The sequence below is a fragment of the Pongo abelii genome, chromosome 13, assembly GCF_028885655.2.
Source record: "Pongo abelii isolate AG06213 chromosome 13, NHGRI_mPonAbe1-v2.0_pri, whole genome shotgun sequence".
Lineage (NCBI taxonomy): Eukaryota > Metazoa > Chordata > Mammalia > Primates > Hominidae > Pongo > Pongo abelii.
In genome coordinates, this window is record NC_071998.2 from 59,241,375 (window position 1) to 59,260,676 (window position 19,302).

Sequence of the window (19,302 nt, forward strand, 5' to 3'; positions counted from 1 at the left end):
TAAAAGAGAACCAGGCAAAATACCCAGTTGAAATCTATTACTATATCACAAGGTTTCCAAACCTCAGCACTATTGACATTTGGGCTAGATAATTGTTTGTTGAGGGGGGCTGTTCTATGCATTGTAGGATGTTTAGCACATCCCTGGCCTCTGTCCAATCAGTGCTAGGAGCACTGCCCAGGTGTGACAACCAAAATTGTCTCCCGACACAGCCAGATGTCCCTGAGGGCACAGTCAAGCCTCTTGAAGAACAACTGCTAAGTAAGAAGAGGATAGATGCTGGAGACAACCAGTAACATCCACTATAAGCATTGTGTTATTTCCCCCAAAACAGTGCTTAGCACTGAACTAATATTTCACCTTTCAAATAACAAGTCCTCTACCAGGAAATCAAACATCCTAAGATTGTGTCAAATTTTATTTTGGTTGATTCTAGGATGAAAAGTCAATCCTGTCTTATTTTAATCTGTTGAATCTGAATTGATATTTATATCAAATAATTTTTATTTGAATACACAGACAAATGAAATATTCTTCCCTAGTGTGTAAGAATAGTATTAAGGATATAATACTGTGTTACATTTATAATGAATATCTCAGTTTAAAGTGTAATATTTCTGAAAGACTAATATAACAGCAAATATATACAGCAAATATAACAGCTCTATCCTAAATCAAGAATTTCATCTGCAGTTGATGGCCTGTCTCTTTTTAGGGCAATTAAGTGTGCATAATTTGATGCTGCTGTATTATGAATACTTTAAGAGTACGGTATTTTTCTGTTAATGAGGAGTGTTTACTTAACATGCTCTTCCTTTCCAATGAGGGAACATGCTTCGCTGCCAATCAAATTAAGGTGGAGATCATTTCAAAGAAACCATGAAACACTTTCTCTTTATTCTGCCTTTCCTATTAAATGTTGAGAAGCAAATCTTCTATCAAACAGATGGATACACTGGGATCTTGTTAAAAGGCTGCTTGATAAAGAGGGAAAATTAAATATAAAGTGGATCTGTGTTGGGCTTCTTCCAAGGTTGTTTAGTGCCTAGTGTGTCAGAATAACCTTGTTATAAGGCAAGTTCACCACATGGAGTGTTCGTGCAAGCCTAGGGAAGGCCATCATTTAATGGAACTCCAGTATTCTTATTTTTGAAAATGCAGATGCTGCAGAAATTATATCAGAAATGTCGTTGCCAATCATGAAAATAACGGAATACCCCAAAAGTCATGTATGAAATGATTCATACTGGGAGAGGGGAGTAACCACTTTTAGCTGCTATAATGAACAGAGGCTGTATAGAGGCACGATTGGTAAAGCTGGACCTGGAAGAGTGGGTAGGATACTGAAAAGAGAATGGAAAAGGACAGCATGGAAAGCCCAGAGATCAGTGGATGCAGAGACCAGAAATCGCAAGGCAAGTTTAAGTGGGACAGTTTGGCTAAAGTGGTGGATTTGCATAGAGGCAAGAGGATCTCTGGCTTGTGGCCAAAACAGTAACGTCCACCAGAGTTTGTGCCCCCTCTTCCGAAGCACAGCTGGGTCTGGAAAGTAGCTGCAGAGCCAGCCCTCCTTGCATCTGAGCTGGGCCATGTGGCTTATCCTTGCTGGTGTACTATGAATGAGTCATTTTCTGTAGGACCTGGGCAGTTAAAGGATGGCACACTTAAATCAGATAATTTGGAAGGAATTTAAGAGGGACTCTGTTTATGAGAACACATGGACACAGGGAGGGGAACATCACACACCAGGGCCTGCTGGCGGGTGAGGGACAAGGGGAGGGAGAGCATTAGGACAAATACCAAATGCATGCAGGGCTTAAAACCTAGATGACAGATTGATAGGTATAGCAAACCACCATGGCACATGTATACCTATGTAACAAACCTGCATGTTCTGTACATGTATCCTAGAACTTAAAGTAAAATTTTAAAAAAAGAAAAAGAAAGACTGTTTGCAAAGATGTGGGAGAAATGCAGGGAAACCATAAGGGGTAGTTCAGTGTCTTGAGGCAAAATGTACCTTGTTACCCGCCTCCCCCACACCGCCCCCCAAGCCATGAAAAGGTAAGAGAATGGCACTATTTCTAGATCCCAGAGTACGAATCATCTGGAAAGATCCACAGAGAGGAGCCGTAACCTTTAGAAGGACACAACCAGACTGAGTCAAACCCTCAAGGAGGGAGGGATGGAAGTAAACACTTTGACCTCACTCTCAAACCTCCCTCCAGTCTTCTGCCATGGTGTCCCATTGGCCAAACCCAACTAGAAGCCAGAGGGAGCCCTTTGATGTGGCCTTACTGATGGTAACCCAGGGCACAGAGCAGGGTGAAGGAGGGTTGAGGGTTGAGGCCTGGGGTAGATATCCTGCACTGTCACTTCCTGGCAAAGGTAGGAAGAAGTGGATATTCTCTCACTTCTCCTATCAGCCAGCTGGACTGGGGGGATTTTACGATCCTAGGGGCTACTAGAGCTACAGGGTTGCAGGAGCCAGGCTCTCTGAATCACCTGACAAAGGCAAGTGGATTATCATTCAGAGACACTCACTGTGTACTGTGTCCTGTCAAAAAATAAACTTCTCTTGAATCAAGACATCGAATTTTAGGGGTGTGTTTTTTTTTTGTAGGACTTGGCATTTGAGGATTGATTTATTACAGCATTTAGCATTAACAGGAACTCCATTGTAGAAAGTTTTGAAGGCCAAGCAAAGAATTTGGATTCATTTCTACAGATGGTCAAAAATTAGTGGAGGCTTCTATGCTGGGAGGTGGTTTTAAAAGGAAAAAGAGAAAGCCTTGCAATGATGAGTCTGGCAGTCACATGGCAGGTGGAATGGAACACAGTGAGCAATCCATTGATGCAGCTGGCCCAAACCCCATGTGATTGGCAGGACCTGTGAATCAGTCCCACACAATACAAGCTGAGGGGATGGAAGCATAATCACATTCCAAGGTCAGGTGCCAGCCTGCCATGTAGAACTTGGGGAAGGAGGTGGTCTAAGACCAGTCGAATGATCACCCTCCTCTATGAAAGGGCCTGGCTGGCCCACTGTGAGATATGGAAGAGGAAATTTGGAAAGAGTTGTTGATATGTCATAAGTAACTCACATAAGGGAGAGGCTTGGGAGAGGGTCTGCCCACCATCTCAAGCCTAGGGAAGGGGGCTTCTGTGAGACCACTGAAGAGTGTGCTGTGTGCTCCCTGGAGCCTGGGGGATGCAATAGACTATAGTATTTTTCTGAAAAATCAGAAAGTTTTCAGAAGAGAAGTTTTGGTCAGCTGCTCTGATGATGGCAAAACCAAAAAAGGCTCCTTGGGGAGGGTGGGTGTTCCAGGCAAATGATATGTGACCATTGGAGGGCACTGAGCTCTAGAGAGAGCTAATGTGGGGTCACCCCAGTCCTGTCTATGTGAGGACCTGGAAAAACAACAGGAAACTACCAGGCAGAGGAATGCAATAGCCATTTGGAGGGGAGAACTGCAGACCCCATGAGAGCACCTCACAAGAAAAAAAGATGCATACCTGGACAGCCTTTTCAGTACCTGGCACATTTTACAACTGTACTCTTCAAAAAAAACCTTTCCTACCTCTTTTCTCCTCCCTCTAGCAACCAGTCAGAAAAGAGAAGAGAGTCTCCCAAGCCCCTCCCACTGCTGGAGGCTGGCTTGTGCCAGGCAAGCTGGGGGAAGAGAGAGATGGCTACCAAAAGCATATATAAGTTTTTTTTATTATTATTATTTAGCTGGACTATACATACCAAATGTCTAGATGAGACCATTTTTACAGATCTATGACTGGGAATAAACAGAAGATTTTTTTTTCTTTTTTTTTTTTTTTCTTTTTTTTTTGAGACAGGGTTTCATTCTGTCATCCAAGCTGAAATGCAGTGGCACAATCACAGCTTGCTACAACCTTTACCTCCTAGGCTCAAGCAATCCTCCTGCCTCAGCCTCCTGAGTAACTGGGACTACAGGTGCCACCACCATGCCTGACCAATTTTTTGATTTTTTGTAGAGAAAAGGTCTTACTATGCGGCCCAGGCTGATCTCATACTCCTAGGCCCAGGTGGTCCTCCTGCCCTGGCCTCTCAAAATGCTGGAATTACAGGTGCAAGCCACCATACCTGGACAGGACCTTTTATTCCAGAAGCCACCAGAAGGGTCATAGACCTGCCGTACATTTCATGCTGGGGCAGAAGAAAAATCTAACCCCAGAATACATTTAGAGGAACAGTGGGAGAAAAAAATAAACTTGTTATGATTACATTTTATAAAAGCACAATCATTACATAGGTTTGTTGCATTAAGGCCTTGACCTAAAAGAAAAAGCTGAAAAGATGAGCAGCTCCTAAACATGCCTTTGTCATCCCTCAAAATGTATTTTAAAACATAGTAGCAATACCTTCATTGGAGGACATTTCCTTCCCTATATATAAAACATAAAATTTAGAAGACTTGGGAAGTACAGAACTTGAAAGCAAAAATCACCTAATATCCCACTATCCAGAAATAGTTGTACATTTTGGTATATTTCCTTCCTGTCTTATTTTCTTCCGTGGATATGTACACATGCACTTGGTTTTTCTTGTTTAAATTTTATGATCTGTATTGTGTCCTGCTTTTTAAACTTAACATACTATTTTATTTTTCTAAGTTAAGGATCACTTCTAAAATATGATTTAAGTGATGGCATAATTTGATGAGTCCATCAAATAATTTTGTCAAATACTCTAGATCCAGATTTAGGTTTATATATGAATTAACAATATGAATGAGAAAAATATAGAGAATTTGACTCATAGCTTTAGATATTCCATCAAGCTGTAGCATTTATATTATCAGATGAAAGAGCTACTTGTGGAGACGGTTGTCACTCCTTTCTTCAAACTCTCTTTTCTTCGTTTCAGTGAAGCCATATTTCCCTGATTTTCTTCTACTGTGTTAGTCACTCCTAAGTCTCCTCCAAAGCTTTTCCTTCTTCCATCTATTTTCTAAATGTTGTTGTGGTTTAGGACTCTTCTTGGATACTCCCCTCTCTCTCTTGGTTTTCTCATTCAACCCCTTGGTTTTCAATATCATTTATAGGCTAACAACTCTCAAAATGAAATATTCTCTCTAACCCCTATCCCAAGCTCCAGACTTGTATGTTAGCATCTCCAGTTGGATGTCTCATTAGCATCTCAAATGGAACTCTGACTCTCTGCTCCAAAATAGGTACCTTCTTCAGTTTCCTCAGCTTGGTAAAGTGACTTCAGTCCTCTCAACTGCTGAAGGAAAATGCCAGCAGGCGTTGCTGGTACTTTTCTCTCCCTCATTTCTAGCTTGTAGCAAGTTCTGTCTCCCTCCCTCCAATATATCTGAAATCCACTTCCTCTGCCCATCCTTTCATTAATCACCCTTCTCTAAGCCATCAGTATCTCTATATGAACCCCTACAACTGCCCCCAATCACTTTCCTGCCTATAATCCCTCCAATGAAACTGGTTGTAGGACTATGGAAATGATACAGTTTGTAGGTAGGCAAACCTCCTCCTCTCTGAGAGGAAGTGGGCAACCTCTTGCTTCTGAGTTCTTCAAATCATTTCTCAAGTTCTTTCCTGTATTAGTTTTCTGTTGCTTCTACAACAAATTACTACAAGCTCAGTGGCTTAAATCAATGCAAACTTATTATCTTATAGTGCTGGAGGTCAAAAGTCCTAAAATCAAGGTGTTGACAAGGCTGCGTTCCTTCAGAGGCTCTAGCAGGGAATCAATTCCTGCTACTCTAAGTAGCAGCCAGAGTGAACCTTTTCAAATAAGAATGCTGTTCCCTCATTGAAACACATCAAACCATTAGGATGGCCTATAAGGCCCAGATCTCAGTCTGTCCAGTCTTTCCAGCCTCCAGTTCTGGCACTTTCCCTGTTACCCGACTAATGAACTCATATGATTTGCTTTCAGGTCCCTGAACTTTACTGCTTCTCTATCCCTGGAAATCAACTCCCCTAATTTCCTAATGTGCTTTGTCTTTCTTCACCACACATAGTAGTCCAAAATGTCAATTCCTTAAGGGCAAGACTCTGTTCAGGTCACCTTTATGTCCCCAGTTTGTACAAAGACACACAGCCAGTCTTTGTTGACACGACTTGTTGACTGGCCCATTCTCACTTTTCAGGTCTCAGCCTACAGATCATTCCTCAGAGAGACCTCTGAGACTCCATCATTCTTGAGTGGGTCTCCGCCCTTCTGACCTCAATTATTTCACACTGTTCTTTCTGTCACTGACTTCATTTGTCTTTATGCATGTGTGTCTTTGTGTGTTTCATGTCTCTTTCCCCCACTAGACTAGAAACTCCCATGAGAGCAAGAACCATGTCTCTTTTTTGGCTTGTGCTTCCCACAATGCCTAAAATAATGCCTGGCTCATACTAAGTGCTCAGATCTTTGCTAGCAGAATGAACAGCCTCTGACTGAATGGGGTTCTGAGGGAACCTCTTCTCTCTGCTGGGGGCAACACTGGAAAAAATGCCAGGGTCAATCCTGAAGTAGAGGAGTGTGATCCACAGAATAATGGGACCCCAAAGAGATCCATGTCCTAATCCCTGGAACCTGTTAAGAAGACATTGCCAATAACTTCACACACTTGGCAGGTGTGATTAAGTTAAAGATTTTGAGATAGGGAGGTTATCTTAGATTATCCAGATGGGTCCTTATAAAAGCGAAGTGAGAAGATCAGAGTCACAGAGAGAAGCAGAGGTCAGGGGGAGACAGAGATTTAACAATTCTGCTGGCTTTGAAGATGGAGGAAGAGGCCACAAGGAATGCGGGTGGACTCTAGGAACTGATTCCCCACTAGAGTCTCTGAAGGAACGGAGCCTTGTCAAAATCTTGATTTTAGGACTTCTGACCTCCAGACTGTAAGATAATAAGTTTGCATTGTTTTAAGCCACTGAGCTTGTAGTAATTTATTATAGAAGCAACAGAAAACTAATACAGGGAAGAACTTGAGAAATGATTTGAAGAACCCAGAAGCAAGAGGTGGTCCCACTTCCTCTCAGAGAGGAGGAGGTTTGCCTACCCACAAACTGTATAATTTCCATAGTCCTACAACCAGTTTCATGCAATCTCTCTCTTTTTCCTTAATTCTGTCAGTGGGAATCTATCCCTCTTTCTTTCTCCTTAATTCTCTCAGTAGGACAAATAAGTGGACTATGCCTTGTTTCTTGAGTATAGGTTCAGGGAGAGGAGGGAGAACCTGGAGCTGGGTTTGAGCTGTAGAAATGAAGGAACGTGGACCAGGTGTGGCGGCTCACGCCTGTAATCTCAGCACTTTGGGAGGCTGAGGCAGGAGAATCTCTTGAGGTCAGGAGTTTGAGATCAGCCTGAGCCACAAAGCGAAACCCTATCCCAACAAAAAATTGAAAAGATTAGCCAGGCATGGTAGCATACACCTGAAGTCACAGCTACTTGGGAAGCTGAGGTGGGAGGATGGCTTGAGCCCAGGAGTTTGAGGTTACAATGAGCTGTGATCATACCACTGCACTCCAGCATATGTTGTAGAACCGGGGTGGTTACTGAAGCGGAATGAGGGAGAAATAATAAATAAATGGGGAGGCTGGTCAGCATCTCCCTTCCCATACACCCATATAAGAATTACTCTCTTGCTGTTTTGTTGTGGTTGTTGTTGTTAAGACTGAGTCTTGCTCTTTCGCCCAGGCTGGAGTGCAGTGGCGCCATCTTGGTTCACTGCAACCTCTGCCTCCTGGGTTCAAGTAATTCTCCTGCCTCAGCCTCCTGAGTAGCTGGGATTACAGGTATGCGCCACCATACCCGGCTAATTTTTGTATTTTCAGTAGAGACGGGGTTTCACCGTGTTGGCCAGGCTGGTCTCGAACTCCTGACCTCAAGTGATCCACCCTCCTCCGCCTCCCAAAGTGCTGGGATTACAGGCATGAGCCACTGCACCTGGCCCTCTCTTGCTGTTAACAGGTGATGCTGAACCATTTCTTTATGGCCTAGTCTAAGGCACCTTGTCAGTGAATATCTCTGATTTAGAATTAGACTCTCAAAATCTATGGTTTTGGGAAAATAGATCTTCTCAGAAACAGAGAAAGCATTGGACCTCATCCCTGGTAAAAATGCACACAAGCGAAAATTTTCACATGTAGTTTTTAGGGGTTCATAAGGTCAGCTTGCTCAAAGGATAGAGTATTTGGTTTTTAAAATATATATCAGGCGTGGGAGTTGGTGGGAAGCAGACAGGGAGTAATATTCTAAGATAGGCTTCCAGTGTTAAGCTAAGGGGTTTTGACTTAATCCTCCAGGGAGGGTGCTGAGAACCCGTTAGAGGGCTTCAAGCAAGGCACTGACATGATCAGATTTGTACTTTTGAAAACAATCACTCTGCAAACATCTATATTGGCCATAATCCCAAAATTAGTTCATCCATTCACCTTAGGTGGAAAAGTGCTGTTGACAAGAAATGTTTTAATATTTCCTTTTAAAGCCAGTGATATCAGATGGCATATTAAGTGACCTAATTTTATAGATAGTGTGTTGTAGAAAGCAATTTCCTGTAAGGACATCAAAATCTTGTCAGATCATTGCTTTTCTAAGAGTGGGTTTGCTTAGGCACTTGGTCTTATTGTAACTTTCATCATTATTATCTCATTGTTCGCTGCTTCTCAGCTTTTATCAGATCCATCTCTAGCAGAGAAAACTCAGGTAAGTGAAGCAAAATTGTAGAATGCCACATTGGGAGCCTTCTAGAAGACCAGAGTATGCACACACTAGCTAAGGGATTTAGACCAAGTTCATCTCCCGGAGCCACGGTTTCCTTATCTATACTATGGCATTAGAAACCCTACCTAGCTATGTAACAGTTGTGACAATCAAATGTGATCATTAAAAGACAGTGCTTTGAAAACCATATTATCCAAATGCAAGCTGATATTCATTTTCCTCTTAGTATTACCATGATATCTGAACATGTTTGGGTTAATACAGAGGAGCTGTGAAACTAAACGTTTGTGGTTTGCCTTTTTGATATTATATGGTTTTCCCTTTCTCCAAGTATCAAATGCTTTAGAGGTTTTTCTAGTATCCAGGCAACATATTGCCTCCACTTAGCCCTTGCAAAAACCTGAATTAAAAATAGACTCTGTTTGCTGTGTTCTGAAACCTAAACCTATATGTTTTAAAGGAGTCAAAGTTTCCCCTTGGCACTCAAAAGGGGAAGTAGTCCTGTCCTAGCACTTTTAGAGCATATGCAAAGCCATGCAGACGAAAGCGGAGAAGCTCAGTTGTGCAAAGCCGGTGACCCACCACTGTGTCACTGGTCTGTTGGTGGTATCCTGGAGGAAGGAAGGGAGTTCTGGTGGCATAGAGTTTTCAGGGAAAGGACAATTGGTTCTAGTACTGCAATCACCAACACTTCACACAGAAGGTTCTTTGTCATCATCATGATTTACTAATCTCATCAGAGACACTCCAGGTAGTGTTTCAAAGTGTTTTTTCACAGTTTCAAAGTACATCTGGCGTAATATTAGGATGTGCCTCAGACATTTCCACAAAGCAGACAAGATGCTTTTTTTCTATTTTATTTTTTTAATTGACAAGTAAAAATTATATGTATTTATTGTGTACAACATGATGTTTTGAAATATGTATACATTGTGAAATGGCTCTGTTGAGTTAGTTAATTGAGGTAATGTGCATTTCCTCACATAGTTATTTTTTGTGATGAGAACACTTAAAATCTACTTTCTTGGTGATTTTTAAAATACGATCATTGTTATTAACTTAGTCACCATATTGTACAATAGATCTCTTGGAATTATTCCTCCTATCTAACTGAAATTTTGTCCTTGGACCAATGTCTCCCCAAGCCCCCAGCCCCCAACCAGCCCCTGGTAACCGGCATTCTACTTCGAGTTCAACATTTTTAGATTCCATATATAAGATGCTTTTTAGTGATACCCAAATGTATCACTATTAAAGCATTTAATTTTTACACAGACCTGGGGAGGAGGAAACTTTGAGGTGTCATTCCTAGTATGTCAGCAAAATGCCACCTTTTGTTAATAGTCCCTATGTTACCAGTGGTGACATTAACGATGGTGTTTGTATAGCTTTACCAATAAGTTTACAAGTTTTTCTTTGGCTTACCCATGGGTGGGTATGATTGGAAGCAAATAAAATTTTTACCCTTTTTTCACCAAAAGGAATGGCTCTCTCAGAGCTTTTGCTTTGTTGAGGTCAAACATCCAGACTTAAAAGAGAACTTCCGACTTTGATTCTAGGCTCATTTTGCAAACACGGATATATGGAGGCAGCCTGGGTTTGGCAGTCAGACTCCACCACATACTAGCAAAGGGACTTGGGCAAGTCATTTAACCTTGCTGAGCCTTATATCCACCTCTGTAAAATGGGAAGAGTTGTTACTATGCCTCACGGTTCTGGAGAGGGTCAAATGAGTGAGGAGATTCTGATTTAGAGGCAGTGGAGTATAACTTGGGACTCTGGAGCCAGCCTTCCTAGAGGTGAGTCCCAGCTTCACCTTGTCGGTAGCTGTGTTACCTCGTGTAAGTTGCTAAACCTTCCTGAGCCAATAGAAATAGTAAGAGTGCCTACCTCATAGAGTCGTGAGGATAAAAGGGTTAATATAACCAGAAAGCACTTAGAACAGTGCCTGCCATTTAGTAGTAAACACTACATTAGTATGTGCTATGATTATGATAGATTATGATCATAATTGTTATTATTCATATATCAAGTGCCTGGCATAAATTAGTTGGTCAAAAAGATTAATAACTACTTTTATTATTTCTCCCATCAGAGCACCTGAATTTTAAATGCTCTGAAAGGAAAGTAATATTATTACCAGTCTGTTTTTGATTTAACTAAATATATAACAGCAGGGTTCTTTTCTTTTTTTTCTTTTTTTTTTTTTTTTTTTTGAGACGGAGTCTTGCTCTGTTTCCCAGGCTGGAGTGCGGTGGCGCGATCTCCACTCACTGCAAGCTCCGCCTCCCGGATTCACGCCATTCTTCTGTCTCAGCCTCCCAAGTAGCTGGGACCACAGGTGCCTGCCACCACGCCTGGCTAGTTTTTTTTTGTATTTTTAGTAGAGACGGGGTTTCACCGAGTTAGACCAGGATGGTCTTGATCTCCTGACCTTGTGATCCGCCCGCCACGGCCTCTCAAAGTGCTGGGATTACAGGCGTGAGCCACGGTGCCTGGCCCAGCAGGGTTCTTTTCAAAATCTTACTCCTCAGGGCTCAAAATTTAACCTTACACCAGAGGAGAAAGATTTTTTCTTAGAACAAGAGCATATATTTGGTCCTCACTCCAGACCTTGGGAATCAGAAATTCTGGGGACATGACCGTCATCTGTTTTAGCAAGTGTATCCAGTGATTCTCATGTTCCTGAGGTTTGATAACACTAGGTGGAGACTAGTAACAGCTTTGACTACCTTCTGTTGCCAGGGTGGAGACGACAAAGAATTGGATACTCTCTTTGGCAGGCTGTTCCAGCCCAAGAAGTGTTAAAATGATGTTATCGTGGTGGTTTTGTGAGTTAAGCAAATACAGACAGTTCTGGAAAGCAGCGTCAGGGGTGTGGTACGGGGGGTGCAGAGCACTTGGGCAGCATGTGAACCGTTGATAGATCTGGTTTAGAACAGTGTGGCGTATCGGGCCCTCTGGGAAGTGCTCATGTCACCTCTTGTTCCTTACCAGTCTGAGTGACGCATGGGAGAAGAGATGCCTTTTGAATTTTTATGCAAGGTTAAAATGAAGAAAATCCATTTCAGCCTTTAAAAGTCAGAGCTACTGGTACAAAAGGTCACTGACGCCAATTGGTGGCATTGCAGAGCTCCGAGAGGGAGCATTAAAATAGCAGGGGGTTTTTTTGTTGTTGTTGTTGTTTTTTAAGAAACACTGAATGCACTGTGGGCTTAAGTCTTAGTCTTTTGCCATCTTGCTGCCCTAGGATCTTAAATAAAAGGGCATGTGAAAAAAGAAAAACACGAAGACATTTTTCTACCTCCTTAAGTGTCAAGGATATAGATAGTCGTCCTCACACTAAAGGTGACATAATCTTTATTGTAGAATAAGCAAAGTGATGAAATCATGCCCCTATGAGAAAGTAGTCAATAGATGGACTAGAGACCTAGCCCTGCTCTAGATGTAGTCTGTTTGGAGGTCAAGTTTGGATAACTGAAGATGGCACTGCCTTGGGAAATGAAGCCAATCTCAGAAGTGGTGTGGAGAGGTTGTAAGATATTAATTTGGCTCTGTATACACTGCATTTGTGTTGACAGAACAGCATCCCAATTGATTGAAAAGAATCTGCGAGCCATCTGAATAGAAACAGTATGTAAGTCATTAAGAATGGATTGATTACCAGGGCAATTAAGGAGACCTGAGGATCAAGGACCAAATTCTGGGGACACTGCAATTATAGCAAATACAATATGAGAGGTCAGAGAGGAAGTGACAGGAGAGACTATAAGAAAAGCTGGAAGTAGGCCAGGCATGGTGGCTCACACCTGTAATCACAGCACTTTGGGAGGCTGAGGTGGGCAGATCACATGAGGCCAGGAGTTTGAGACCAGCCTGGCCAACATGGCGAAATCCCATCTCTACTAAAAATACAAATATTAGCCAGATGTGGTGGTGCATGCCTGTAGTCCCAGCTACTCAGGCGGCTGAGACATGAGAATTGCTTGAACTCGGGAGGCAGAGATTGCAGTGAGCCGAGATCGCACGACGGCACTCCAGCCTGGGCGACAGAGTAAGACCCTGTCTCAAAAAAAATAAAAAATAAAAAATAAATTTAAAAAAAAAAAAAATATATATATATATATAGAAGTGGCTCCAGGACCATATTCTATCATAGAAATCAAGAGAAGAAATTTTTTCCAGAATAGACAGGTGTTCTCTGGTGTTACAAGCTTGAAGAAATAAAAAGATATAAAGCACATGGGGAGGTGGGGATGGGTCTTAGATTTGCTAAGTAAAAATATTAAATCAGAAAGAAAGTACCTTTTCTATAAAGTAAATGATCTTTATTACATCCATTCATGTCAGGGTTTCTTAACCTCAGCATTATTGACATTTTGGTCTGGATGATTCTTTGTGGTGGGAGCTGTCCTGTGCAGCATCCCTGGCCTCTACTCACTAGACGTAATGCCACCACCTCCAGTTGTGATTACCAAAAAATGTCTTCAGATATCGTCAGATGTTCCTGGTGAAGAACCACTGATTTAAGTATTTAATTCCTACCATGTATGTAGCACTACATTAGGCAGTGCAAGGCATAAATATTATGACACACTTCGCCATAAAAAAATATATTCTAATTGTCCTAAATTTAGTTATTCTGTTATTTCTCCTATTATGTTGGTTAAAACTATATATGTGTATACTCATACACACACACACACACATATATACAGTAGTTATTCTCCAAGTTAACATTACATCAGCTTAATTATTGGATGATATTAGAAAAGTAGTAAATGGAAAATATTGGTGTCCCCATGCTATATGTTTTAGCACAGATCAATGTAAGAAATTATTATGGATCTATGGTGAGACTAGTAAGCAATTTCCAAATTAAATTATAAGAAACATTATCACAAAAAACGTATGAAAAGAAAGAGCTTTAATGTTTGGAATAGATTCTGCATCAAAAGAAGCAACTTATCATCTTGCCAAACCTCAGCCTCGTCATTGTTTTGGAGCAAGAAAGAGAACTGAACCTCACTCACGTTTTGTTGCCTGTACCATTGAACAAGGCCCTGACTGTTAAGACTAATGTTGAGACCCTTGTTTTCTTTGCAGACTGCATCATCTGCTATTAAAGGTGCTATTCAGCTGGGAATAGGATACACAGTGGGTAATCTCACTTCCAAGCCAGAACGAGATGTTCTTATGCAAGACTTTTATGTGGTGGAAAGTGTGTTCCTACCCAGGTAAGAACATTTTTATTTGTGATGATTTCCATGTTAATGAACCTTCTTTGTGACAACCCCATATTGAAGGGCTTTTCTACTACACAGATGTGAATATTGGGCCTTTGGCAGGGCCAAAGGCAGTCCAAATGATGTTTACTTCCTGTTTCATCAGGATGTCTCGCAGTTTTTATGTGGAGATGGTAAATGGGTTTCATCTATGGACCAATTCTAATTAGTTGTGATGAATGCCTGGAAGACCATATGGAGAAAGATTTTGAGGTTCAGTGGGAAAGAGTGCAGTAATCACAGAGTAATGTCCGCCAAGGATTTATAGAAAGAAGGCTTCCATGAAGCAGCAACTGGTGCTAGGTTTTTGCTCCCCCTAATTTAAAAGCATGGGCTGGTAGGCCCATAATTGGGCCTCAAATCTGAGTTTACTCTTATCTCTTCTCTTTTATGATGACTTTAACTTAACTTTCCTCCAGAAAACATAGATAATCCTGCTGTTTGCAAAAATACCAAAGTTACCCATACATGTTGTCTCCAGCTTTCATCATTTTAGGGTGAGAAGATCAATTATTTAAAAACAAATACATCTGGAAATGAATGATGGTAATATGAATGTATTAATGCCACAGAACTGTACACTTAAAAGTGGCTAACATAGTAAATTTTATGTTGAGTATATTTTACCACAATAAAACTAATTAAAAATTCTATTACTACCTTCATTTAGGAAGAAAAGAAATAATCATTAAATAAGAAGTATTACCACAAGTGACAGAATTTTTCAAATGATCTAGAAAATAAAAATAAAGATAATCAATTTGGGGACTTGTCTTGGGAGCTGTGAGAATTGATTTTAACATTTCTCTTCAAAATAAGCCATATTATTACCAGGCTTGGGTAAACATAGCTAAAGTGACACTTTGTTTACCACTAGTGTCCTCATCACCTTATTAAAAAAATCTATATGTATCTTTAGAAGAATTGTCTTTACACATTTATCTCTGTGTCCAGGTGTCAACTGCCTAAAAATAAAACCTGTTTGTGGACATACAGTAACCCCCACATAGTCACCAAGGAGCGGAGCCCATACATTTTTAAAAGTCAGCTACCTCGTTTTGCTTTAAATGCTCTTAGCTGCAGAATAAAGTTGGTCTACTGGCCTTTTGAAGTCTGCTTGTCTAGGGTCCTCTAGCAGCCATGAGAACCAGATTCCAGGCAGAAAATGGACAACCCCAAGGCCCAAGATCTAATCCTTGCTCATGATCCTACTCTTCTTTCTATAGTTGGAAATGTTCTCTGTGTTCGTTTTTAACAGTCTACCATTCCAAAAAAAAAAAAAAAAAAAAGTATGTATTAACTACATGTTTTTCTCTTAAAAGCCAGGGGGTCATGAGTTTATCTTCATCTTTTGGTATGATTTTTTTCAGCTCATAATGCTTGTAAGTGTGTTTGCAGGATGTCTGTTTGAGCTCTCATGGTCTCCAAAGGTCTCTACCCAGACATTTCAACTTTGTTGTTCTTTGGCTACAAAGAACAGGAGAAATGGAGGACTTTTGTGGGAGTGTGGAGACAGTGAGCTCAGGGTGCTGAGAGCATTACAGTTGAAGGTGGGGTTATAAAGACGTTCCATGTGCTCCCCCTATCCTCACTGACTGACCTCTTCTATTTCCAGTGTCCAATCAACACAGCCAACCATTGACAGGCACTTGGGGAAAGCATGGCTCAGGCATGAGGTCACCAAATCCTAAACACCGGCACACCTGGAACTTGCTAGATATGCAGATTCTTGGGCTCCACCCAGACCAACTGAGTTAGAAACTCTGTGGGTGGGAACCAGGAATCTGTTTTAACAAGCCCTCAGGGTGATTCTCAGCACAGAAAGGTTTGAGAACCACTGGCCTTGCCCATGACTTTCCACTTCAGAGAGAGAATCTTTCTGGTAGATAACAAATTTTGTTCTTGGAGTTATTACACGACTCTTACAACTAATAAAACGCAAATCATTTTTTAAAAGCATCTTAAATGTCAAAATGACATCTATTAGCACTTTGCATCTTTGGCCTTCACTGTCATCCAAGGTAGCAGCAGCAGGTGTGTCACTGGCAGAGGAGTAGCTAGCTGACTTTCCCTTATTTAGAGGCATCCGTTGTCACATTTAAAATATAGCATTTTAGAGTATTTGCAGCCTATAAATGTGCACACCTGTAATCCCAGCTACTCAGGAGGAGGCTGAGGCAGGAGAATCTCTGGAGCCTGGGAGGCAGAGGTTGCAGTGGGCTGAAGTCCTGCCACTGCACTCCAGTCTGGGCGACAGGGTGGTACTCTGTCTCAGAAAAAAAAAAGAAAAAAGTTACCTCCCTCATTTTCTTTATAATAATATTGTGTAAAATGAGTAAAAGTCTATAAGAAAAACTTTAAAAAGTATTAAGTGATACGTGTGTGTGTGTGTATACATATACACACATATATATACACACATATGCAATGGAGTAATAAAAATACTACATAATAAATATAAAATAGATTAAAACTATTTAAAATAGATGCATGAAATAGAAAGGCTAAATAGATATTGATGTTTGCATGTAGGCACATTTAGTTGGATTAAGTTAGATTTAAATGGTCCGATAGAGAACTGTGCATACAATTACAATTACAAATCAACCCTTTCTCTGGGCTGTCTAAAATAATCAGGTACTAGACCAAAAAATGACATGCTGTCTGCCTTACCTTTTAGTGACGATTTGTAGGAAGAGGAAGGTGGGGGCTGGTGAGTGGAAAGATAGTAGAGTTTGTGAGGGAATGTTCTGTGTGACTGAAGACAAAGGCTGGAGATTCATGGACCAGAAAGTGTGAATCTGCTCTGAAAGACAGGCAAGAGTCCAGTCCAGGGAAAAAGGTGCAGATGGTAGGATTTTGATGGGTACTCGAATTAAAAAAATGGATTTGTGAGGCAATATTGCTGGGGTCAAAACCAAAAAATCAAATTGACCAGAGTGAAAAATAGCCTGGGTCCTGGCATGGCTCTGCTGCCACGTAGGATGACTGGACCGTCTTTTCAGATTCGTGTAACGATCCATACTACTTATAGTATACATGAAATGCTTTCTATTCATTCAAGCAACCTTACTAAAAACACCCATGAAAATAAAAGTCTATATCTTCCCTTCAAAAAAAAAATGGCAATACAATATTTTACATTTGATGCAGTTTTTTTCTTGTTATTTTTAAATGAAAAAGAATTATTGTCCCGGCTTGGCTCTACACCCCTGGACTCCGGCTCCCATGCCACCATGGCAGGTGCCGGCCTCAACATTTGATTCAGACCAAGAATTTCTTTCAGCAGATGTTATCTTGTTTGTTTAAGTAACACAGGCACACCAGATGGATTTACAGTAAACAGAAGAAACTTATGTTAGTCTTGCCTCAGTTTCATCATCTGGACTCAGTGTCTTCATGGATTTAGCAAAGGGATTTGGCCCAGTGTTTCTCAATGGAGGTGCTATTGGCTTTGTTGGATAAGACAACTCTTTGTGCAAGACAGTACATTTCAGGAGATCTGTGGTCCCCAGGCCCTGCCAGTAATATCTCCTAGTTGCTGTAGCAGTCAAAAAACCCCTATAAAATGATGGATAAATTTAGTATCGTGATTGTGGTGATGGTTTCACAGGTGTATATACACATGTGAAAAAGTAACAAATGGTATACTTTCTTGTATGTCAATTAAACTTCAATAAATCAGTCAAATAATGGTTTCTCTCTAAGTATTTCCAAGCCCATATGGGGATGAGGAAAGGGGTAGGTGGGCAGGACAGGCCCTGGTTGTAAGCATCCAAAACATTCTGCAGTCTCTGATGGCTCCAAAACTCAACGAGTCTATCTGGGTCATAGAACTAATTACTTGAGGTACCTTGAGATGTTTTAATTTACTGCTTTCTGAAGTTGCAGAATCCATTTCCCCTAGCAACCAAATGCATTGTGTTTTTTTCTTATTTGTGTATTTTGAAGCTGCTCAAAGTTATTTTTAGATATCAAGTACATAATTTGTCCTATGAATTATTTCATTTTGGAGATGGAAAAAGCCCTGGGCCTTTTTAAGATTTGAAAGAGGATATAAAAAATCTCTTTTAACTGTTTGGCTCCATGATCTTCCAAAATGTGTTCCAAAATCTCAAAGTAGATGAGTAAGAAAATCATGATCATATCTTAATATTTTGACCCCAAATTCTGTGTTGGGATCAGAAGCTCAAGGTTGTAGATAGGTTTCATGCATTGATAGGATAAAGAAGAAGGAGGATGGTTTATAAAGCTTGTACCATGTAAACAAGAACCTAAGGTGGCAAAGGGAGGCAAAATTTTTAAGAACTAATTGTGAATCAAGCATAGTTTTATTCATATAGTAAATTGACTTATATAACATATATTAACTTTTATTATCTTTCATCTTTATAAGAACACTATTTGGTATATGAAATAATTTGACCCTAAGACATTAAGTCACTTAGCTCAAGGCTATCCAGCCAGTAAATGGTAAAGCCAAGATTTTAACTCAGGGTTAGCTGGCCCCAAAGTTTTGTTTTTCTCTGCATTGTGGCAATAAAGCATGGGAATGGTATTTCTGCTTTATTGAATCAGAACAAGTGTCCAGCTTTTATCTTAGAATTATAGACCTCAATCTGCTTCTTTGTTCCCCTAAGAGCCAGCCCTAATCTGTTCTTCTCCAGGAGACACTATCACTACCTTACCTGGAAGTGGCAAAAATGGTTTAAAAGCTAATGGTAAAAGTGTAAATGTCTTTCCATATTCAAGAATAATTATACAGCTGAGGAATTTTTAAAGCCCCTATATTTCATTCTCTTCACTTGTAAAACAGGAGTTTACCTTGATGTAAAGATCATTACAGAAAACAGACTGCCCTTAGGTTTGACCCACGTGCACTTCAAGATTTATTTGGACAGCCAGGGAATACCCACCTTTTGGAAAATAATTCCAAGAAACTACGGCATGGGTAAAACATTATCCTAAATGATAAGCAAACATATATGTCAAAGATTCATATAAAATATTGCCTCATGTCATCACTCAATGTTACAGGTTTGACAAACTAGCCAACTGCCTGCATTTCAAGGCAGAATGACATAAATTTATCCAAGAGTCCATCTTATACCAGGGATTGCCAGTCCCTGAGCTGCAGACAGGTACCAGTCCATGGCTTGTTAGGAAGCCAGCAGCACAGCAGGAGGTGAGCAGAGGGCAAGCAAGTATTACAAGGGCGACCTCCGCCTCCTGTCAGATCACTGGCAGCATTAGATTCTCGTAGGAGCACAAACCCTGTTGTGAACTGTGCATGCAAGGGAT

At 40.8% G+C, this 19,302-nt stretch overlaps 1 protein-coding gene across 4 annotated transcripts in view; it reads left to right on the forward strand.

Moving 5' to 3' along the window:
• The window catches only part of PIP5K1B (phosphatidylinositol-4-phosphate 5-kinase type 1 beta), a 310,275-nt gene that overhangs the window by 146,176 nt on the left and 144,797 nt on the right, over positions 1 to 19,302 (forward strand). For all 4 annotated transcript variants that reach the window (XM_054520016.2, XM_063714238.1, XM_054520014.2 and 1 more), the window contains one exon: positions 13,823 to 13,953. In XM_054520016.2, the coding sequence (XP_054375991.1) occupies positions 13,823 to 13,953 (131 nt within the window). The remainder of the gene's footprint in view (positions 1 to 13,822; positions 13,954 to 19,302) is intronic.